We start from the raw sequence: 25367 nt of genomic DNA, 5'->3' as shown, positions 1-25367 counted from the left end.
TGAATTCAAAAAGGTTTCTTTATTCAATCCCCATTCAAGTCCCTTTTGATGACACACACTTTAATGGCAAACAATTAGATCAAGCACAGGCACCGTCTGCCAGATTACCAGAACACTCATCACACACACACACACACACACACACACACACACACACACACACACACACACAGACAACCACACACACACACACACACACACACACACACACACACACACACACACACACACACACACACACATATTTTGTCAAGACTTTTGTTGCACAGAGCGGTAGACGCAGCCAAGCACAGTCATGTCATGGCTATTTAAAGGGGCTAGACCAGAGGAACGCTCCTGGGAGGAGAGCAACACATGTGCAGGCAGAGAGAAAAGGAAACGACAGGGGGAAGGAGAAGAGGAGAAAACAGAGTGATGAAGGTAGAGGCAACACAATGAAAGGGAGGATAAGAGTGAGGAGAGAGAGAGAGAGAGGAGGAGTAAAAGGAAATGAACAAAATAATAGAGAAAGAGAGAAAGATCACAGTGATCAGATGGTTTCAGTCTCATGGCGTTCCAGAGCAGGAGGGAGGGTACTGCCACACTGGCCGCCAAAATGAAACCTGGAGGAAACACATACCCCCCCCCCCCCCCCCCCCCCACACACACACACACACACACACACACACACACACACACACACAACATCATGAATAAGAATGAACAACAATCCGTCTGTGTAATAACTGCTCAGTTTGACTGAGAGATAGAGAAAGAGTGTGTGTGTGTGTGTGTAGGTGTATGTGTGTGTGTGTGTGTGTAGGTGTGTGTGTGTGTGTGTGTAAGTGTGTGTGTGTGTGTCTCACCTGAAACTCATGGTAGCGGGGGTGTCCTCCATGTTGAACTCTGCCACAGGAACACCTCTAGCCGCTACCTGAGGTGCAAACATGCCTGCAGGGTAGACTATAGAGGAGGTGCCAACCTGTAAACACACACACACACAAACACACAGACACACAGAGAGAGAGAGAGAGAGAGAGAGAGAGAGACACACACACAAACACACATACACACAGACAGACACAACAAATAAACACATTTGGAAATGAGAGATGGCTCAGTGGGAGACCAATAGGCACTAGGGGCTCATAGTCCATTATCTTTATTAACATGGCCCTGATCAACACTGCACACTCTACACACACACACACACACACAGACACACACACACACACACACACACACACTGACTAACACTGCACACTCTACACACACACACACACACTCTGACTAACACTGTACACTCTACAGTGCACTCAATCAGGTCACAATGAGCAATGCACAATAGGGAACAAAGTGTGTACAAAGTTTTATCAATATTACAACTGAAGTGGTGAGAGAGGCATCAAAGGTTACGCACACACGCACACCACTCACCACAAGGCAGAGGTCACACATGTCAAGCTCCTTCTCTGCCGCCGTCAGGACGTCGGAGTCTAGTGTCTCCCCGAACCAGACCACGTTTGGGCGCAACAGTCCATTACAACCAGATTGTTCACATCTATGGTTCACACACACACACACACACACAGTTTCATTTTGTAATTTGGCACATTCTGAACAGGACAAAACACTCTGAGTAGACAGAACAATGAGAATGTTCTTTTCAACTGTTACACCAGTACACAAGAATGAATATCTAGGTTAAACTGAAGACTTGCCCCACTCCTTCTCTCTCACACACACACCAACACCCACGCAAATACCACACAAAGATTGTCTACTGCAGTTGTAGCATGTAAACTCGCTGACCAAGCTTCAATGCTTAGCCATTAACTCTTTCCCGACAGCCCATAGAGAAATCAGTACGTACGTACTGATGACGGAAATTAATAAAAGTATCATTTTTCTTCACTGAAACCCCGTGAAAACGTCTTTGTATGTCAATGAGTGTCTAAGCCAATCAAATAAATAGGTTTTCCTTGGATATGTGTTGTATTTTTGCTATTGGTTAGATTTTATATTTTGTGATTGGTTGTCAAGCGCCGATCGCGATATTTCAACATGGCGAGTAATGACAATCGACCGAGGTTCAGTGGTAGTAATGACATACTTTTCATCTGTTTTTAAAAGTACATATGCCCATGTTGTCTAGTGATATGAAACTGTGTGGTGTGAGAGGGTAGGGGCCAAATCTGTAGTGTAACTCCGTGTGGGAGGTATCTGAATCTGTTGGGTCATTTTCAGCAACACTGACTCTGTTGGGTCATTTTAACTGTTCATCTGTTTTAACAGTCTAAACTGTTGATGATTATTACACATTGACAAAAAAAAAAACATGATTATTAACCAAAATAATATGTATGAGATGAAATTGTAAGTTATTTTTTTTGATACAAATGTGATATTGCAACTAATTGATAATAAAACTATATAATGGTTATTTAGGCTCGTCTGTATACATCATTTCAAAATTAGTTATTTAGAGTTCCTTTCACCCAATTGCTACCAAACTTGGTATTTATTTAGCCAACAGGTAAATGCAACTTTCTGCTATTTCAGTTTTTTTATAACATGCTGTGTTGAAGCTGAGGAGCTTCACAAACTCAAAAAATGTGCCCGAAATATGCAAATGGTATGCTAATTTATGCTAATTAGTATATATAAATAATACATAATTGTCATGTCAAACATATATTTGTGTAGCCTAACTATCTGGCTTCAAGAGAAAATGGATGGTTTCTTTGAGATATGCTTAGGTCACCCACAGCAGAATGAAATATCAAAGGAGTCATTTTTGGCCTGTTTTGGCCCTGTCGGGAAAGAGTTAAAGTATTTTCTAAAAAGTCTTCTGACTATTAAACTGATGATACATGGGACAACTTTTTGAGCAATGTTGCGCAGCAAGGATCCTCATAACTGTGGTTCTGGTATGTTCCCATTGATATTGGCCAACAATTTCTTTTCTGGAAAAATGAAATCATCAGTTGGCAAATCGTCATAATCATCCAATTAGAATAAATGGAACTGGTTATGTGGTTGCCCAGCAATATTGCTAACAAAGTTGCCCCACCACCACTGGCTACTAGCCGCCTGCATTAAATGAAAATGATATTGCTTGCCTAAAAAGTACGGTAACGCTTTAGAATAACATGTGCTTATTAGGTATTAACAGTGCATAATAAGCAGTTAACAATTCATTACTAACAGTTAGTTAACTGTTGTTATCCTTTAATAACATTAACTAACTGTTAACATGCAGCTTGTAAGTGATAATAAGCAGCCTTTTAAGTTACTTACAAGCATATTTGTTAACAGTTGTAAGTGTTAACAAGCAGCTTGTTAATGCTTGTTAATGGTGTATAAGACAAATAGGTGGATAACTAATACGCTTATAAGACCTTTCTTACCTATTTGTAGTAAATTTTGCAGCCCCCCAATCTAAAGCGAGGACCATGTAGCCTAAAGTTCCACAAGCCCAACCTTCTATCTCTCTATACTGTATCTCTCTATTTAGCTTGGTTTAGCTGTGAGAAATACACCTTCAAAATTGTTGCAGTGAGCAGGAATTGAACCCCGGTCTCCTGCATCAGAGAGTGCATTGCTACCTATTGAGCTACACTACTTTTCTTGTACTACTGATGAAATTGTTTATTTTGATTCTATATTCCGAAGTGCTATATCACACTAGCTATGCTTTTTACAAATATGTTTCTGATGGAAAAGTGGTGTTTAATTAATGCAGAAACAGACCACGAATGTTCGCCTCTGTTCAAGGCAAACTGAAACATGTTTAAAATCGATCACGAACGTTCGCCTATGTTTGCAACTTTAAACCAGAGCTTTGAACGCACCCACTTATCGTCTTTAAGCCTCGGTTGCTAGGTAACCAAACTATATACAAAGCTGGCATATCTTTAGACTGCTGACAAACTGACAAACTGTTTATGCGTTCACTGGACAAAGATTATGGAAATTAAACACCACTTTTCCATCAGAAACATATTTGTAAAAAGCATAGCTAGTATGATATAGAACATCGGAATATTTTCCATTAGCCAATTAGGAACAGTAGTGTAGCTCAACAAGTAGCGATGCACTCTTTGACGCGGGAGACCGGGGTTCGATTCCTGCTCACTGCAATAATTTTGAAGGTGTATTTCTCACAGCTAAACCAAGATAGATAGAGAGATAGAAGGTTGGGCTTGTGGAACTTTAGGCTACATGGTCCTCGCTTTAGATTGGGGGGCTGCAAAATTTACTACAAATAGGTAAGAAAGGTCTTATAAGCGTATTAGTTATCCACCTCTTTGTCTTATACACCATTAACAAGCATTAACAAGCTGCTTGTTAACACTTACAACTGTTAACAAATATGCTTGTAAGTAACTTAAAAGTTCTGCACCCAACCATTGTGCTCCCCCAACGTACACCGCCTGGCTTTGCTACACGTACACTTACGGCAACCCAAACGTTTCTCATCTGCAGTTTCCCATCAATGGAAAATGCTACCAGTGGTTACCAGAGCAGGGGCGTCCCTCTCTATTACCTCCTCTCCTAGCACTACTAACAGCTGGACATGCTTAATCTAGCACTGACCACAACCCATTCTCTGTCCTGACTGTCCCTCTTTTTCCTTACCTTCACTTAAAGGAGAATACCGGCGATTTTTTACATAGGTCTGGAGGTTTCACATAGATCTGGATTTTTCACATAGATCTGGATGTTTCACATAGATCTGGATGTTTCACATAGATCTGGAGGTTTCTCGAGGTCACAGAGTACTGTCGGTATAAAAAACAGATGAAAACAACCGGTTCTACTTATAGCTCTAGAGAGATATCTATAAGGCTCCGGTTCTACCTATAGCTACCCAGGCAGCTACAGTGCAACACTCTACACTCGTTTTTTTTTTTCAAAACGACTTGGTGGTGACCTCGAGAAACAGAGATCTATGTGAAAAATCGCCAGAATTTTCCTTTAACTTCGCTTGAATTGATTGTTTCCCTTTCGTTTTAGAAAGAATGATTGTTTCCCTTTCGTTTTAGAAAGAATCGTCAGCAAAATGACTAAATGTAATGTTAAAGGAGAATTCCGGTGTGATATTGACCTAAAGTGTGTTGAAACATGATACCGAGTGTGAACGTATGTCTCATAGCCCATCTCGGCTTGTCCCCTGCACTCCAAAATCTGGCGCTAGTTAGCAGATGCTACCAACAGCTGTTTCAATGGTGGTGCTTCGGCATCGGGCTAGCCATGCAAATAAATCACTGTTTTACACCATTTACGAGGCTCAATGTATCTCCACACTTCATTGGTAGACTTCCGAGGGCCCTGACATTTAAAACGAGACATTAAGAGCTTTGAAAAAGCACTGGTAGTTTACTTACAAGACGATTTATACAGACAGTATCTTCACAAAGTTTAGCGTTTGCAGCCATCTTGAATTTAGTCACGATAAGTCGAGCGACGAGTAAGAATGAACAGGTATGATAAGGGATCAGATTCCAAAAATAATTCCATGGATATGCATGGATTCCAGTTGCTGCTACTGGAAGAAACTGGAATCCATGCATTTCCACAGAATTATTTGAAACGAATAAACGAATTACATTTGTATAGGCCACACACTTACTGTTAAATAGTGTATAGTCTTCTAATGCCCTCTGCATTTGTGCCAGTGCTACTGCTGGCCATTTGTGCAACCCCCTCCCCCATAATATTAATATTTTATATAATATTTTAACATATGGCATATGGCGCGTGCCACGACGAAATGAGTCCAGTGTCGCGAAAAATCCATTTCGAGATATAGCGATTTGAATGCAGAGTGTTGAAAATTACTAAAATACGTATTTTCTAATTTCATCACGAACACCACCACTTAACCACCACTTAACCTCTTATCTATCACTCATTGACATATCTTACTGTAAAACGACCTAAAAATATGATTTTGAAATCCAAATGTGTACGTTTTCCTTCCTCGTTCAGACGCTTGCTGTATGTGAGAACAGGAAAGTTTCCGTTTTCTTTGGTCTGATAACTTTGTGTTTTGGCTTTTGGCCTCTGCAAGATGTCATCATGAATAGGCTGTCCACTCGTAATTATTCTGATGAATTTTTCTGTTTTAGCCAAGAGATTTAGGAGAAGAAACAGCCACCTAAACATTTGTTGCTGACCAGATTCATCACGGAGATTGCACCCGATTGGTCCAATTCAATTTTTTTTGGAGTTGGCGGCCTATTTAAAAACGAAAACATTAGGCTATTTTTGTCCTTGTCGTCGTGAAGTTGATCGAACATTATAGGCTACCTCACAAGTTACGAATGCCTCACGAGTTTTACCGCCTGCATGAATGGAGCATTTAGAAGCTGCGCTCATTTACACTTTACAAACTTTAAAGCTGATTTTCTCAAAACTTATTTTTTTAGCTGAGATGAGGATAGCCTTCACATTTTGGCCAATATCTCTGGGTTGGCTAAATGGAATTGAACAAATGAGCCCTTGTTTTAAACCCTAAGGTCTGTGGATTATGAATATCCAATAAATAATCCAATCATGTTTTTTGTCAAACTGGACTCATTTTGTGGTGGCACGCCCCATATTATTTTCTTAAGAAATACTACTCATTTGATGCTGTTTTTAAACTCATCTATAAATGGTGCACTGTCACAGAGCATTGTGTCTACATGGTTCTCATAATAATCTTTTGCTAGCTCCATTCAAATATAGCCTATGGCTAGTCCACAAACTCGTTAAACAGTCTTCATGAAAGCAAACAAATTATTGAAGAATCACTAGTTCTATTACACAAACGCAAAGACCACTCTTCATATTCTTGTCCATTTTCTAAATCACAGTGAGTGCAGCCTATGTCAAAGTTCCCTGGCTCTAACAGTTTAAAACTGGTTAGTAGTGGGAACCGGATAACTCTGCAATCTCTTTTAGCCTTGTCTTTGTTGCCTTCATGATTTCCTTTTAAAAGTTTCTTATATTAAAAAGAGGATATATATATATATATAATTATATATAATTATCAACAATGACAAGCCAGACAAGCTGGAACCTGCCACTCTCTCTCTTCCTCTCGAGCGCACTCAGACGCGTTTGAATTAAATGGAGTAGCATTACGTTCAAGTTAGATCTTAATGGTGAGAGGACCCGAAAAGTATCATCCTAATGTAACATGCTGTTGGTGCATTTTGACATTGTAAACATTCTATATGAGTGAAAAGCAGTTTGCAGTAGAGCTACTAATATTGCCTAAATATCGGTACCCCCTGTGTCCCTTGGTCCCCGAATGCGTGATGTATGTGGTGGTAGCGGCGGCACTGATTTGTGCTTCTATTTGTAAGTGATGTATAAAGTCATTAAACATATTAATTGTACAGTGCCCTTAAAAGGTACTTACAAATTATTTATATAAATAATAATACTAATACTACTACTATTACTACTACTACTACTACTAATAATAATAATAATAATAATAATAAACAGGTTCTGCCAGTAACTCTGTCCTTCTTGACAGGACAATGCCGTCTTGGAGATCTGGGGGATCTAGATGAGCATGGAGCTCCTGCTCTAGTTGATGAAGGCTGAACTACCTGATTTTACACAGAACTACCTGATTTTACACAACATTGCCCCCAGCTGGTGAAAGGCTGTATAGCAAGCCAAACAGTAGAATGCGTGAAATAGACCACTAGTCATTTCAGTGTCATCATGCAGTTTTAGAAACAGGACAAACACACACACACACACACATACACACACACACACACACACACACACACAAACCTAGGCAGGTTCTCCACCGGGATGCGGGCATCTTCTGCCTTTGGATCCGGTGCTCTAAGGAAACACACATGAGGAGATCAGGGAATCAGACTGTTAAAAGCACAAAATGTCTTGCAAAGGGAGTGTGTGAATGCCTGAGTGTGTGTTTGTGTGGGTATGTTTGTGAATGAATGTGTGTATATGTGTATTGTGCGTGTGTACGAGTGAAGGTGTGCAGGTGTGTGTACAGTATCTTGGTGTGGTGCAAAGTGAATTGGCTAAACACATATCAGTTGTCAAAATAGAGAAATACTACTTATGGCTGAAGCTACGCAATACCATAGGCATCACCATAGCCACGTGCAGCATACATTCCCCCAGCAGACTCAGACTATTACGAAGAAGATTACTTCAATATAGTATGTGTGTTAGTGTGTGTGCGTGAGAGTGTGAGTCTGTGTATGTACAGTGAGTGAGTGGATGTGTGTGTGTGTGTGTGTATGTGTGTGTGTGTGTGTGTGTGTGTGTGTGTGCGTGTGTGCGTGTGCGTGTGTGTGCATGCGTGTGTGTGTGTGCGTGTGTGTGTGTGTATGTGGGTGTGCGTGCAAGTGTGTGTGTGCATGCATGTGTGCGCGTGTGTGTGTATGTGTGTGTGTGTGTGTGTGTGTGTGTGTGTGTGTGTGTGTGTGTGTGTGTGCGTGCATGTGTGATGAGTGTTCTGACCCTTTCCCTTCTAAAGCTGGGCAGATGGGGCTCTTTGTGTTGACAGCTACATTTCCACACATTGTACAGCGTGTCTTAAAAAGGCTCCCTGTGGAGGAACACACACACACACATGCACGCACGCACGCACGCACACACAAACACATGCACACACACACACATACAAAAAGAGAGAGAGATAGAAAGACATAAAACAACTAAAATGTTTAGGAAAGTACTGCCTACAATACAACACTATTATAAATATAAATCACAGAAGTCATTGGATGTAAAGGAATGCATCTGCAATAGCTGCATCTCAGCCAATCAAACCAAGCCAATGCTCAGCCAATGCTTATCTGACAGCCAATCCGATGTTGTCAAATGCTACAAAACGTACCTGATACTTCTAATAATATTTAAGTCCTCAATTAACGGAGGGGAAAATGATATGTGGTATTTGTGAGTATAACACAAGCTAACATTGGGTTAAAGGTGCTTCCAATTGTCCTATTAATAGTGGGGCTCTATAACTCTCATCTGCTATTCCTATCATCTATTTTTTTTTAAATATACTGGTTTTATATTTCACCAATGTTTTTCCTTTCCGTTTATTGAACATGTTTTCCGGGCTGTTGCAACAAGTACATTTTCACGGTGTGGGATTAAATAAAGTCTTATCTTATCTTATCTATCTTATCTTATCTTAGTAGCACCGAAACCGGACATAAGCACTGGACCTGTCAGCCTCCACTGGCATGGGAGGGATTAACCACCACCTGACGATCTTTCACAGCACATGGCTGAAAAACACCACTGTTACAGGGACAGGTAACTGAAATGTTCCGATCACGGAGTGTCGGCTTCAACAATTCGCTTCCACTACAATCAATAGAACTGACTACACCAAACGTGATAGCAGTGCATATGTTCGAACAAATTAGAGCAGTCTTCGAAAACTATCTATACTCTCCGCAAATGTAGCGCTTTAGTAGCGGGCCCAGGGTAGCAAGGGCCTAAAGGCCAGGCGCTTACCATGAAGCTCCAGAACATTCTTGGAGCCCGCACGGCGATGCAGCTCGTCAATGTTCTGGGTGATCACAACCACAGAACGGCCCTACAACACAAGAGGGTTCCAGGCACACATTTGCGTGAGAGTGTTTTCACAGACAATAATTATGAATTTATATAAAAAAAGATCCCTAGATGTGTATATATCTGCATGGATGTGTGTGTGTACGAGCATGTGCGCTCTTGCCTGTTTGGACAGTCGAGTCTCACACTCAGCGATGGCGATGTGGGCTGCATTGGGCTTTTTTGAAAGCATGACCTCACGTCGATAGTGGTAGAATTCCCACACCAATGATGGAGAGCGAGAAAACGCCGAAGGAGTGGCCAAATCCTGAAAGAGAGAGAGAGAGAGAGAGAGAGAAGGAAAGAGTGAGAGTGATGAAGAGAAAAAGAAAAGTGGGGAAGAGAGAGAGAGGGAGATGGGGAGAGAGAGAAAGAAAAGAGAGAGAGGGAAATAAGGATACGGGGGTTGATAAAGCGAGATTAGTGATCAGAGTTGAAAAAAGGGGGATAAAATTAGAGTAAGAGAGAGAAAAGAGAAAATAAGGGAAAATGGGAGCAAGACAAAGAGAAAGGGAATAACAACCAGAGAGAGAGAGAGAGAGAGACTAGGAATCATTGATTTTCAAAATGTACTTGACACACTGACAGGAAAGGTCAGGCTACTTTATTTATTTATGGGCTAATTTTCATGACTGATCATCAAATATCAATCACACAGTTATAGTTCAACTAGTATTTTATTCATAATGCCAATTATGGTGTGTGTGTGTGTGTATGTGTGTGTGTGTGTGAGAATGTCGCTGTACATCCACCAGGGTGTAAATGGCATATGACTTTTGTAGTGTTTGATTCCATGTCCATGTGTGTGTGCTTATGTATGATACATGTCAATTAGTCTTGGCCGTTGTGTTTCTTTCTCTCTCTCTCTCTCTGTGTGTCTGTGTGTGTGTCTGTGTGTGTGTATGTGTGTGTGTGTGTGTGTACCTGTGCCTGCCATTTTCTCCAGTAGCCCCCTTCTCCTCTGAATGTAGGCACTCCACTCTCAGCGCTGACTCCTGATCCGGTGATGATAGCGATATGTTGTGCTTTGGCAAATATTTTACGGAACTCTACTAGGTCTGCACGTGCGCGCGTACACACACACACACACACACACACACAGAAAATGTACATAAACAAGCACTCACACTAATACATAGGCAGCATACGATATAGATAATTTCCCCAGGAGTTTGGTCAAAATGCAGCAATTTTTATTTTTAATTTGCACCAACATCAAGTGCCTCAACCATAACCCATTAATTCATCTACAATTTACAATATATGTTTATAGCTGTAAAAACCAAAAAGGCATTGGGCTGAATTCAAGCTATTGTTGGTCTGTTCAATGTCACCATGCAGTGCACTGTTCACGCAGAGTCATCATTGGACATTTTGAAATGAATACATTTAAATAGCTCTTCAGAACCCCACAGTCTAAAACGAATTAATCTAAAGGTCAACTGTTTCAGAGAGCACCTATGTCACTGCACATTCATCAAGATCATTCAGAAAGAACAGCCTAATGATAATAATCATAACAATAATCTGGGAATTCTAGCTATCAGATTGCATTCAATGGCAATCCTGTTTAAACACACACACCCAATGAACACAAAGTAGCTTTTCAAGAGATCTGAAGTAGATTTGTAACTTATTGTTAGACAAAATGTATCACATGGATCAAGGAGTAGGGATCAAGGAAGTGCCTGACTTATCAAGACATTCAGTAACTCAATTGGGAAACCACCTTATTGAACAAAACTTTGAGCACACACACACACGTGTGTGTGTGTGTGTGTGTGTGTGTGTGTGTGTGTGTGTGTGTGTGTGTGTGAGAGAGAGATACTTTACTCGTCTATGGAGCTATTGTCACAGCACCTTCGGCTCAGGAGTGCTATTGTGGTGTTGGTCGATTAGTGAACAATGCACCCACAGTTTGAGTTTTAAATTACATGTGAATCTTTACCTAATATCATACAGTATGCACACATATCCACTGCAAAAATCATTTCACTCGTACATGTGTGTTTCTTTGTGTGTGTGTGAGTGTGTGTGTTTGTGTGTGTGTATGTGTGTGAGAGAGAGAGATACTTTACTCGTCTATGGAGCTATTGTCACAGCACCTTCGGCTCAGGAGTGCTATTGTGGTGTTGGTCGATTAGTGAACAATGCACCCACAGTTTGAGTGCACGACAACGATGATCACTATCTGCACTGGTGAGAAACACACGCATGTATGCCCATGTGTCTGCCACAGAGACAGAATAAGGGCAAGGCATAATGTCCATTGTTCGTTCAGCCTACCGCTTCTCTCTGCCTTCCTCACTCTATGTCTTCCTCACCTTCTCCTTCTTCTGCCAACTCAGACAAATTACCCCCTCCCCCTCTCTCTCCCCCCAGCTTATTCTCTATTATTCAAAAGCAGGCATTAAAAATGGCCAGGTGGCCCTATACCACTACATAGTCCCCACATTGGTTAGCCGTTGTAATGGATAGCCATCATGCTAATGAATCTTAGGGCCCTATCTCGGTGATCTGAAATGCATGGTCACTCGCGAATAGCTTAGGGGTTTGTCCAGTCCACATTGGGGGTGGTTTTGTTATCAAACGTCGGACGCCTGGCGCAACAACTCGATTCTTATGTTTCTTAATAAGTCATGGGTGAGTTTTGGGCGTAACATCCTTTAAACCAATGAAAATGACATCTGTCATTCCCTTTAACAGCCAACAATGCAACTTCAAGCAGAGCATTGGTATTTTGATAGTCAGCGGCGCAATTGAAGCAATCTGCTTGCATGCAAGACCGTATGGAACAAGTATTCCACTACACCATGCTTTACTAAAACCTAGCAGAGTATAACACTTACTCCAATAATGTTCGAATGACTGATTAAAAAACCTAAGGACATTTATCCAGCAGAGGAGTTACTGCTTACATCTCGTGACAGTGCGTCTTCAGCTGTGCTTCATATGCGCCTTTCACTATAGACCAGTTTTTTCTTGGTCAGTGGCGTAATGCTTTTTAGATAGTATAGGGCAATTCCATGCAAAACTGTCATGCCCATGACGCCAACTAAATACCATGTCATTGTGTTGGCATTATGGATGTGACAGTTTTGTGTGGAATTGCCCTATAAGATAACGATTTGTAGATAATGCGCCAGACCACACCCCTGTGTCGTTAATTGCCACACCCCTGAGCGCATCGTGTAATAAAAGAGAAGGGCATGGCGAAAAACTAGAGTGTACAATAGGAATACACTTTGCGTCAGGATAATAATACGCTTTGAGTCAGGTTTTGCGTCCCGAAAATAGGGCCTATAGTGTGCATTTAATGGATGGGCTGATGTAAATATATATTGGCCACTAAATTCTATGCCCTAGTATCCTACCAGAAGTAGAAAAAGTAAGCAGAAGAGCATAACTGTGGAACTGTAAGGGTCCTATGTCAATGTCATAAATGGCTGGCAGAAAGACCTATTCCAACTGTGCTGATTGTCTTATACACTGCAAAAACTGCTAATTTAACCAAGTGTTATTATTAATCGTATATTAAGATAAAAACATCTAGTTTGTATTCTTTTTAATATAAAGAGACTCACCGAACACTTTCTCAGTGAGATCATGTTTTACTTACCGGACAGCCTGTCTTATAACAAGACGTCTTATCAAGACAAATTTGCTTAACACACTGGCAGCCAAATGTGCTTGTTTTAAGTACAAGTATGCTTAGATTTCTAAAAATGTGTCTTATATCTGGAGGGACATTTTTTGCAATGTACTCTGGTGATAAATTAAACTTTCCACTGTGGATTTTGCAACATCATGTTTCTTTTAAAATGTTAAATCCATTGAACGTTTCCAGGAACGGGTTGTCTTAAATGATCAACATGAATCAAAGCAATAACCAAATGTCACCATGATGTAAACACATGGTTGGTTCTGCTGGGTTTCTGGACATAACATGTAACGTATTGCCTACAGTTTGTTCCCAGAATTATTCTGAGAGAACAAAATAATATATAAGATACAATCTCAATTTAGTTAACAATGAATATTATTGTTACCTGAGACTAACCGAATATGCTGTTGCGGTAAAAGCCTAAGATATTTGTTTTAGTATCACCATACTGTATGTAGGCTATTTTATTGAGGAAAAGAGTTAACGTAACCTAATAAGAAAATCCAGTTTTCCATCGGAAAACTTTTATTTCCATAGAAAATAGATCTGGGGCCGGTTCCCCAAAACGTTCTTATCGCTAAGTAGTTCTTAACCTATTCCTTTACCTCTCTCTTAATGTTATGGCACGATTCCCGACACGTTCGTACGCTAAGTATATCTTCTGTAAGTCACATGTTCGTAAGGTTGGTCTGGACCATTCGTAAGCTCTCTCTTAGCGTTGTTTGAGCTCTCAAGACGCTAGTCGCCGCCACTGTGCAGCAGTCTTTAGAAATCAGCGCAGTACAAGTCAAACTATGGTAGGCCGACAGTATGTTGACAATGTTGTGGCTCAACGATGATTTTATGTTATGGACATTTTAAGACTAATAATAAAATATGTTCGCAATGGATGCAGGCCTATTCATGAAGTTTACTGTATTTGGTATCAGAACTAATATGGTAGTAATTAGCCTAGGCTATTTAGTAATGTCATTAAAGCTTTCAAATTGGCAATCACTTTTGATAATTAAAAGCTGGCAAAGAATTTGCCTCTAAATGGCTAAGATCTATAAATGGGTAAGCATGGTGGTGTCCAGTAAGCGACCAACTAGGCCTATGGCAGCGATCCAACGTGTCCTTGCATTAAATCAAAAACGGCGTGTAGTCCATGTCGCTCCATAGCTCTTTTTTGTTGCTGTTGCACAAGTTATTCCGAAAGCTGGAAAACGGTGTCACCTTGTGCAAGCTTACCTCGTCCAGCAAAACCTCAAGTTCCTCTGACGAGAAGCTTGGTGCCCTTTTTTTACGTTGCTTCCCCACCCTACTGTATCTAAATGTCTCTCTGTTCATTGTAGATAGGTTGCTTTTTATTGAAAACATTAACCAATGGCAATCATTTTTTTTATTTGAACCTTAAATTTCCCCTGGGGATCAATAAAGTATCTATCTATCTATCTATGTATCTATCTATCTATCTATCTATCTATCTATCTATCAATACCGCATTAAACAGAAGTAACTGCAGCTGCTTGCCAATCAATTATAATTGTAAGGTACTACCATTAATATAAAAGTGTATTGCATCATTTTAAGAAGTTGTTAAATCCATGTCAAGAAGCGGCACAAGTGGCACAACGGGATAAGGAGGGTGGATGATTAGCGAGGGATAGGCCTACCCGGTTAGTCTACCCGTCACAACATATCGTGTGAACATATTACTGACAATTTGATAATTTAGTTAATAGTTTATATTTTACTGATAACTTAAACTATGTTAAAATAAATGTTACTGGAATAATTTGAGGAATGTTTCATTTGCATAGAACGTGTTGTGTTTCTTAACGCCGTCATGCACCTTCACGTGAAGTAGAAAATCGATTCCTGAGCAATCGATGCCAACTAATGGACCATTCGTAAGCTCTCTCTTAGCGTTGTTTGAGCTCTCAAGACGCTAGTCGCCGCCACTGTGCAGCAGTCTTTAGAAATCAGCGCAGTACAAGTCAAACTATGGTGGGCCGACAGTATGTTGACAATGTTGTGGCTCAACGATGATTTTATGTTATGGACATTTTAAGACTAATAATAAAATATGTTCGCAATGGATGCAGACCTATTCATGAAGTTTACTGTATTTGGTATCAGAACTAATATGGTGGTAATTAGCCTAGGCTATTTAGTAATGTCATTAAAGCTTTCAAATTGGCAATCACTTTTGATAATTCAAAAAGAGCGCCTAATTATGTATTCCGCGGTATGTACAAAGACTGCTCCTGAAAGCGCACGTCTATTCTGCGCCTAAATACTTCCGCCTTGTAAAAGCAGGTGTTAATCCAAATTGCAATTCAATGCGTCAATAAGAGAACCTTTCAAAGACAACAGAATCGCTAATTAGCCCCTTCAGACCTGTTTTTTTGCTGTTGAGCAAAAAAAAAATTATTCAGCTGATTTTTACTCCTCTCCAATGTAGAAATAAAGGGGAAAAAATAATTATTTGCTAAATCATGTCTTTATTACTATTTTTTAATGTCCATTACAATGGACGCCTCGACTAAATAGGTGTAAAATGACATGAGGACTTAGGGAAAAAACACTATGGGCCCTATCATGACATTCTAAAGTGCATCGTCACTCGTCAAAAGTCTATTCAAATTTAGTAGGATGTCCAGTTCACATTGGGAGGGTTTTCGTCCTCAAAAGTGGAGCGCATGGCGTAACAAGGTGTTCCTAGGTCTTTTAATCAGTCATATGGGTGTGTTTGGGGCGTAACATCATTTTAAACCAATGAGAATGACATCTGTCATTCCCTTTAACGGCGCAACGCGCGATATGTCAAATAAATGCATCGGTATTTTGGCATTCAACGGCGCATTTGAAGGAGGCTGCTTGCGAGACCGTATGGAATAGTCATTCTTAAACCATGCTTTACTAAAACTTAGCATAGCCTTCACGCATTTGCACTCGTCTATTATTTGAACTCATTGGCAAAGTGAAACTAACTTCACCAAGGAGTCAGTCAACGACAAGACAGTTATATGCAGTTACTTTCACTATTGACTGACAATGGGTTACCATCGAAAACATAGGCTGGAAAAAGCACTTACCCTAATGTTGCTCAAATGACTGAATAAAACAACATTTATCCTGCAGAGGAGTTGCTTATATCTCGTGACAGTACGTCTTCAGCTGTGCTCCATACGTGTCTCTCGCCTCTCCCCTAATCACTTTTAAACGTCATTACCAATTTGCAAATGATGGTGAATAACTACTCATCATGAGATGTACAGTATTTCGTAATATCTTTATTCTAATTATGTTTACCATTGTAATCGTGCAATTTGTAATGCTTTGCATGGACGTGCGCTGGTGTGCGTTCATGAATGATAGAAGGATGGTGCGTGCACCTGCCAATATGACTGTTGACATGCGCTCTTAAAATAGCATTATGAACAACTCGCCATTGACTTCTGACCAGGTTTAGGTGGTGTATGATAGCGATTTTTACACAATGCGCCAGGTCCCGCCCTAGGTTGTTAATTACCACACCCCTGGGCGCAATGCTTAAAAAATAAAGGTGCAAAATACCGAATTCAACTTCGCGCGACTGAAAAACTAACTGTACGCCATGCGCTGGTGCCCCAAAATATAGCCCTATGTTTTTTACATAGTAGTATTGAAAGTAATAATCACATATGACTTAAACATTTGGAACTGAATGTTTGCATGTGTCTGAATGTGTTTATATGTCTATGAGCAAGTCAAAACATGCACATTAACTAATGTGCCAGATTGCGTCCACACAATACCTGTGGTGAATGTTCAGCAGTTTTCAATATACACACACAGTTTGCATTGTTTTTGCTTTTTGCACTATTGTTTTCACAGTCTTATGAACTGAACTGTTAAATTGAATTTTTTAATTACATGTTCCAATACGGAACACCGGGGTATGTTTGCAACATATTTGTTTGTGTATATGGAGGGAATGTGCTTTACTAAAGTGTGTGTGCTCATTTTACTAAATTGTGCACTCAATTTTGTAAATCACATGCTTGTTTTACTAAACAGTGTGTTTATTTTACTACATTGTGGGCTCATTTGCTAAATTGCACTCTCATTTTATTTCATTTTATTTCAAGAGCGCACAATTTAGTAAAATAAGCGTACTTTTTAATAAAACGAGAGCAAAATTTAGTAAAATGAACACACTATGTACTGTAGTTAAACGAGTGCACAATATCTAGTATATCGAGCGTACAATTTAGTAAAGCGAGCACATGATTTAGTAAAACGAGTGTATGTTTTCTCTATACATAGAAAATCTTGCAATGACACCCCCCAGGAGATGTCATTGCAAGATTGTTTTTGTATCAAGATAATACACGCTCGTTTTACTGAATTATGCACTTATTTTACTAAGGGTGCGTTTGTAAATTGCCACTCCAAGTGCTCTGAGCCAACTCTGAAACTTTTAACCATTCGTAAATTTGGAGCGTGGGTGGAATTATCGTTCATTTATTCAAAGTGTCACACTCTCGGGGCATCCAGAGCGTACTCTGGGTACTGTTATACTAACGAGAATAGATTGTAACATAGTTAGTACGGAACCCTAGAGTGGTCATTGCAAGATATTTTTTGGTATATATCCAGAAAATGTGCACTTATTTTACTAAATTATGTGCACATATTACTAAATCGTGCGCTTGTTATACTAAATAGTGCACTCGTTTGACTAAATTTAGTAAATGTGCACACAATTTAGTAAAACTTACGCACGTTATACTAAATAGTGCATTGTGCTCTCATTTTAATTGTTGTAAATTGAGCGCACAATTTAGTAAAATGTGCACACAATATAGTGAAATGTTATGTAAAATGGAATAAACTAGTTTTTTGAACTTCAGAGAGCTATTCTATTTTCAGAGTGTCAGATTGAATTTACGAACGCACCCTAAATTGTGCCCTCGTTTTACTACATAGTGTGCTCGTCTACTAAAAATCGTCCACTCTTTTTAGTAAATAGTGGACTCGTTGTACTAAAATGTGCACTCATTGTACAAAAAATAGCACTAAATGAGCCAACCATTTAGCAAAATGAACACACTATTTAGTAAACCGAGCACACATTTGACTGAATTCAGTGCACAATCTAATAAAATGAGAGCACGATTTAGTAAAAATGACGACGCATTTTAGTAAAATGAGTGCACATTCATCCAAAATAGCTGAAATAAATAAAAAATGCATTCAAAATTATAGCTTGGGTCTTGAGGATATGTCAGAACCTTGCCTGGTGACACTAATTAAATGAGTGTTGGCTAACATCTCCCAACACCTGATGTCCATTGGGATGGACATTAAACTTCCTGTACTACACTGTTATGAAATATATTCAAACTAACTTCAAATATCATCACCTGCAATCAGGGGCGCCTGCAGGAATTAATGCTATGGTACGCACACCCATCCGCCCCCCCCCCCCCCCCCCCCCCCGAAAAAAAAAAAAACGTTCACGCGTGGACAGTATTTTTCCTTTAGGTTCGTGCATACATAGCACAACATCCACATGCAATAATGCAACAACAACGTCTACAATTACCTATTCATTTGGGCAACTTTATACATCCCTATACAGGCTAAAGCTACCTTTAGTTGTGTTATAGCGTACTGTAACGTCTGGCTTTAAACTGCTGTAATGCAGTCGTTCTGACAAGCACACCAATTGCTTAGCCAACCTTGTTCTTGCCCATCTTAAATAGCTCTAGCTTTGCTGCCTCCATCCTTTCTGTTTTCGTTGTTTAAACTTGTGATATCCATGAATTGAGTTAGTGAATTAGCTCAACATCGTGTGCTGATAACCATATAGAAAGCCGAGTAAAAGAAAAAAAGTAGCCTATGCGTGCCTGCGTGCGTATTCTCTCCTGCTCAAACATGTGTGCGCGTTAATTTTAATAAGTGTTCACTAACTTTACTTAATAGAAAATTGTAAATAGCCTGATGGCATGCAACTAATGGGATACTGTGCATAGTTGGAAAGGTATGGTAGGCCAATATGGTGTGAATATACACACACACAAGGTAAATTTTCTCTCGTTGTTGAGTGATGGTACGCACAGTGCGTACGGACGTACACCTGCAGGCGCGCCTGCCTGCAATGGTTAGAATTATACTGAGTGCAAATTGGTTAGGCTATCATAATCCTATCCCATCCTATCTAGCTTCAGAGCCATGCTTGTCTGATGTCTGAAGTGCTCTCAGATCAAGTTACAGGCCCTAACTGCATTCTGATTGGGCCATCAGGATCCAATCAGTTACAAAGCATAATTAAAATGGTGAAATCGGGGGTGCTGTGGCACAACAGGCTACAGCGCCCGTACCATGTACGGGTCCAAGTGCCCACGGGGACCCAGGTTCGAATCCGACCTGCGGTCATGTCCCGATCCCACCCCATCTCTCTCTCCCACTCACTTCCTGTCTATCTTCACTGTCCTGTCAGAATAAAGGCAAAAAAAAAAAAGCCCAAAAAATATACTTAAAAAAAAAAAAAATGGTGAAATCACAGATTTTCATTGGTTTAGACCCAAAAATATGTCATGTCCATTCCAATGGACATGGGGTCTGAAAAAGGGAGCACCAGTTTTTGTGGTGAAAGTATTTGTACTACCAAAAGCAACCTTTAACTTTGTTGGCCTTTCGAATGTCTTACTTTCACTTTCACGTCATTCACTTAAACTTTCCTACTTGCTAGATTTGACCAATCATCCACGTAGCCTACGTGCACAAGTAGTTTGAGTAGAACTACTGATCTTCATTATCTCCCTGCTTGTTTACATCTTATCATGTATTGTATTATTTCATGATCGCTAAACATTTGATTCTTTTTAATGTTGTCATCAGTTAACTTCAATCAACTGTGCTTGTATGTAGGCGCTGCCATTCAGTTGTGGACGTTCGTAAATTGCATTTATGGGCGGAGAAAGGCAGAGAAAGGCGCAGTTTACACTAAGGATTGAACGATTGATAAATACGACGGAAACTGTGATAAATTATGTATGAAAAATAAATTACTAATGATCAACAAACCATTAACTAATATGTAACAAAGACTTAATAAATGATGAATTGTGTGTATATATATATAAAGTGTTACCAAGTTTTCAACTTAAACAACATTTTACAGTTACAAAATTAAAACAAAGTGGGGAGTGCTTTACACAGTCAACCTACCCAATGCAAAGCATACCGCTTCGAGACATAAGCTACTGTGTCAACATTGTTCATGTCATTAGCTTTGTCTGTCTGTGTATATTACTAATCTGTGTAGATATAGTATTATAATCTGTCTGTGTATATTACTATATTACTAATATATTAAGCTTAACCAACTTTATTATAAGGGGCCCCACACTGATAGCTATATATTACTAATGTATTAATTAAGATTAACCAACTTTATTGTAAGGGTCCTATGAGGAGTGGTTCATATTGGGATAGGCAGACCAACTTTATTGTAAGGGTCCTATGGGGAGTGGTTCATATTGGGATAGGCAGAAGCACAGTTTAATAAAAATGTGCTAAATAATAATATGTCATTAACTTTTCTATTAACATATAGTTTGTAAATAAACATTTAACATTTAAATGATGTAAGAAATAACTGTTAATTAGTGCCAAAAAGACATTTAGTTAACTATTAACAAATATTTATGCAATATTAGTTAATAGATTTGTTAAAACATTAACATATAGATTTTATGCAAACAACTAATATTTAATTAATGATGAAAAAACTATTAACTTGTGCCAAATAGATATTTTAGTAACAATTAACAAATATTAACAAAGGGTTAGGTAATTACTAGTTTGCTATTTATTATGGCACCTTATTATGGAGTGTTACCAAATAAGGTTAGTTTGTTATGGCATCTAAGTGAGCATAACACTGTATTCTTTACAGTCTCAAAATCACCTAGCCTGGGGTGTGTTTCCCAAAACCATAGTTGCTAACCTGTTGCTGAAATTGCATTGCAACCAACAAAGTTGCTAACTTAGTTAGCAACTATGGTTTTGGGAAACGCACCCCTGATCAACAGATGATGATGCTGATCATGACAGTCTGTTTGATGGGATGTGGCCTGGGTATTTTAAAACAGATCTGACAAGCTACAATCATGTGTCAACAAATGTAATTGTTTTGAACCGCAGAACTATAAGAACTATGGTTTATCCCTTGACAAATTCAGTTCAAAGGGAAGATGACGCTGTTCATCAGCTTTCACAAACCTTTCACTAATTAGCTTTGGCAAAGTAGAGGCCAATGAAGAAATCAGAGCAGCCGTCAAGATTACGGATGCAAACGCTGTACTCTTCATGCTAATTCAGCAGTATAACTAAACCTTGAATTAATATCTATGCATTCAGCATTAACCATAGGTACCTCCTGAGTACTGTGATGCGGCAGCAGTCAATATGACCTTATCAGTCAGTGGCACACAATAGACACAGTGTGTTCCAAATACCAGCAGGTGCATTTCCTCATAGGAGAGTTTTACGATAGAGTTACAGGCATAAATATGGGTTACATCTGGAATGCACCTATAACAGAGATGTGTGTGGTAAACGTGTGTGGGTAGGTGTGTGTGTGTGTGTGTGTGTGTTACCTGAGCTTGGTCGAGTCATCTCTACTCTCAACCGGCCTCGTCCAGCACATAGGTGGGAGGTCAGCACCCTACACGTCAACCGGCTGACAATCATCAGGAGGAGTTACACTTAGGCACTGAGACACACACACACACACACACACACACACACATACACACACACATATAAAAATACAAATACAAGTTCAGCAACCCTCACCTGTGCTAGAGCCCTGGAAAATGCACAGTCATTTCCTGGACCCATTCTTATAGTGCAAAATAGAAGGAGGAGCTGAATGATATCACACACACACACACACACACACACACACACACACACACACACAGACACATTGATTCTGGTTAGCTGAAGGAACAAGATGACTCTGACTCTTTCCTGATCATACTGGAATCAGGGCCTGTAGCAACGCTTTGTAACCAATGTTTCTCTCATGTTTCCTGTTTGGTGATGATAGGATATATTTGACTGTATTGTGAACTAGCAATGGTACCTAATAGATAATGACTCCATTACTCATGTGATTAGATATGACCCTGTCTGACAGGACAGGGTATGACTAACACAATCCTTCTTCTGATTTGACCTTTTTTACTATTTTTAATCAAACCTATTTTAAAGAAGAGACTTATGGGTCCACAGCTGGCTTCACATAAATGTGACCAACATTAATAAACCCTGCGTCCTCAGCACCACACCATATCAAAGTATTGTGCAAATAAGTTAAGTCTAAAATGAAAATAGAGGTTGGCTGCCCTTTTCCAAATATGCATGAATGCATAGGCCCTACTATGCCTTCCACGCTACACAGGAGCCTACAGACAGGTACTACCAGCCTATTCACTGCACCTTAAGTAGCCTAGGTTATCCCTCCTATCCCAGCGTCGGGGAAACCAAACAATGTGTGGGTGCATTGACAGAGGGAGGTGGATCATGTGCATGCGTTTGTGCCGCGAAAGTGAGGTAGGCTATGAACTTTGATTGACTTTCGCACACACGCTTGTAAATAGCCTAAGGCTATTCCAACAGTGAAGCTATTCTTGTCTTCTTTTGGTTGCTACCTTAGTGTCGACAATACCCATGTGATTGGACACAGTTTAAAAGCAATCTTGAAAAGTTCTGAAATGCTTCGACCTTGCAGCTGTCCGAAAAAACGCGGGGTCAAGTGGCATTATGGCTCGATGGTAGCATACTGTAATTAGTCTACTGTAGCCGCGTCCATGTAACGTTAGCTTTACAACCTGAAACAATGGCAGATCAGCTCATTAGTCTGCTGTAGGCTACAACATTCTTACCGTCTCATCAACAAACGCATTCACCAGCCGCACCCCAATCTGACAGGTTATCGAATGTTTACAGTCGGGTTCTGATGATCAGTTGACAACTCTTGGAGAGGAGGGGGGGGGGTTAGCTCTTTCAGCGACACGACTGAAACGGTGACCACTGAAAATCAAAGCCTATTGGACAACATACTCACAGACATACTATCTCCGCCAATCACAGTTCAGTGCGTTCTCAGCGATGAAGAAAAACTAGTGTGCTCAGTCAGAAATCGTCCCCAGCGCCCTCTGGTGGATTAAGACTTCAGTGATGAGTCAAACAATACCCTGGAAAATCAAATAACAGACGTGTTGGGACTCACGTTTCAGTTCTCAGAAGTCTGTGAGTCTGTGAGTAGACGCTGACGAGAACCTCCCCTATGAACTGCCTTAATTTGATTGTGTTAACATTACAATCTTGTGAACAAGGGCGAATAGAATAGACTACAGGCCTTGTGCTAATAAATGTTGAGCCTAGCCTACTACCCCTCCCTGCAGCAGGCTTTAATATGTCTGCAAACTGCATCCAACTTGCCACTCAATTTTGACCTTCAATTTTGACATTATTTGATTTCCTTTCATATTGTGGTCTAACCTGTGTTTTTCTTGTTTGTAGGGTGAGGCTACTTCATACCTGTCAACGTTCCCGTTTTTCCCGGGTTCTCCCGTATTTCAAGGTCATCTCCGGCACCCTCCCGTTTTGTTATTTCTCCCGGAAAACTCCCGTAATTTGCATGGCCATCAAACTTCATTTTAAAATCATTGATCCATTCATTTTTTTCTATTAGTCTGACATCTCCCAGGTTGCCAGATTGTGTATGAAATACACCCTACACATACACAATCACTTAGTTTCAATTTCAACCGTTTTGTCCTAGGCTAAAACCTGGCAACCCAAAACCCAAATAAGGAAGCGGGTGCCGATTGCGCAGCCTGAGTCTCGTCGTAAGCAAGCGGGCTAGTTGAATGGCCTACTCCAGAACTAGCTGTTGTGAAATTGTTGGAAATTTAATTGATTAACATCACATAAACTGTTATTGAGTGTTGTTGATACACTGAACTTGTGTCCTCGGAACCAAATCAGACAGCAAGCAGCTTTGGAGTTTTGGAAGTAGGCTGCAGGCAGCTGGTGGATACATAACTGGCATGCGTAAGGTAATGGTAAGGTAAAAGAAACGACCGAAATGCAGTGTTGAAACACGTGTATGAAACGTATTACATATGCAAACACAGATCCCCCCCCGGGAAAAAAATCTGTTTTTGGAAAGCTAAATGTTGACAGGTATGGGCTACTTGAATATAACGAATGACTCTATAGTCATTGGATATAACTACAACATAGATATTTACATCAAGTGAATATAGCCTAGAGCCTATTTTCAGGATTTGTAGGCTATCATGGGGAAAAATCCATTTAAATAGCATATCAAATGGCTATCCCTTTTCTCATTCAGCTCGTTCGGCCTCTGCTAGGAGATGGGCAATTTAGACATGCAATAGCCTTCTACTGTGTTGCATGATGTGTTTGAGGAGTTAATGGCGCAAGGGATTAAATTCTTCTGATGGACTCATCAGGAAGTTGCAGTGCAACCATGCCTCCTACCGGCATAAAACAGTATGGTTGCATTTCCACAGATCTGCACTACATGAGTGCCAAAATTTCATCGACAGCTAAGCGCACTGATACAGGTTCGTTGACCAGTAATAGTGCCCCACCCGAAACAGCTAACAACAGACTCAGCACAGCATTTCAGGCTATATTAGACAAATTAATTTCATTAAATAAGAATATTAAATATGAAATTCATTTGATTAATTTAGATTTGAATGTGGGAAACCTGAAATGGCCAAACTGAAAATAATGAATTAGCCAACAGACAAACCAGATATAACAAGCCACAGTTCTTATGTAACAGGAATGGCAAAATAATTCACCAATAAGTCACCATGCCAAAGTACAAACACCACAGAACCTTGTGGAACTTAAAATATGTTTCAGATGACATTAATTTGCAACCTACATTTGCCCTCCATGCAGCCTCAACCTGACAACCACAAAACGCGTGTACTTTCCACCTAAAAACACCTTACGATTGTCTGAAAAGGATTAGGTCGGCCTATGCATGAGAAAGCATATACAGGGTGCTTAAACA

The 25367-nt window shown here is 40.0% G+C and overlaps 1 protein-coding gene across 1 annotated transcript; it reads right to left on the bottom strand.

Moving 5' to 3' along the window:
* sirt5 (sirtuin 5) lies at positions 1-23304 on the bottom strand. The gene is made up of 10 exons (XM_076278086.1): positions 23191-23304; positions 21898-22013; positions 10522-10655; positions 9722-9865; positions 9499-9580; positions 8485-8572; positions 7783-7836; positions 1417-1540; positions 846-961; positions 1-602 (listed from the first exon to the last, which is right to left on the bottom strand). Exons 2-10 carry the CDS (start codon positions 21989-21991, stop codon positions 530-532), a joined length of 909 nt encoding a protein of 302 aa, XP_076134201.1. The 5' UTR covers positions 21992-22013; positions 23191-23304; the 3' UTR covers positions 1-529.
* Positions 23305-25367: the final 2063 nt, after the last annotated feature.

Source organism: Alosa pseudoharengus, unplaced genomic scaffold (genome assembly GCF_046254945.1).
Source record: "Alosa pseudoharengus isolate Yale_2024_CS ecotype anadromous, Long Island Sound unplaced genomic scaffold, YU_APseudo_1.1 YU_APseudo_1.1_scf_11, whole genome shotgun sequence".
NCBI classification, from domain to species: domain Eukaryota; kingdom Metazoa; phylum Chordata; class Actinopteri; order Clupeiformes; family Clupeidae; genus Alosa; species Alosa pseudoharengus.
Note: the sequence above shows the minus strand (reverse complement) of the source record. Positions and strands in the feature narration are given on the sequence as shown.

Bases quoted from the DNA above. Each gene is read 5' to 3' on its own strand.
- sirt5 (XM_076278086.1), bottom strand. From the start codon at position 21,991: ATGATTGTCAGCCGGTTGACGTGTAGGGTGCTGACCTCCCACCTATGT. The intron at 10,656-21,897 runs GTAACACACACA...GCGCACGTGCAG, and splicing joins GATGACTCGACCAAGCTCAG to ACCTAGTAGAGTTCCGTAAA. The intron at 9,866-10,521 runs GTACACACACAC...TCTCTCTTTCAG, and splicing joins GGAGAAAATGGCAGGCACAG to GATTTGGCCACTCCTTCGGC.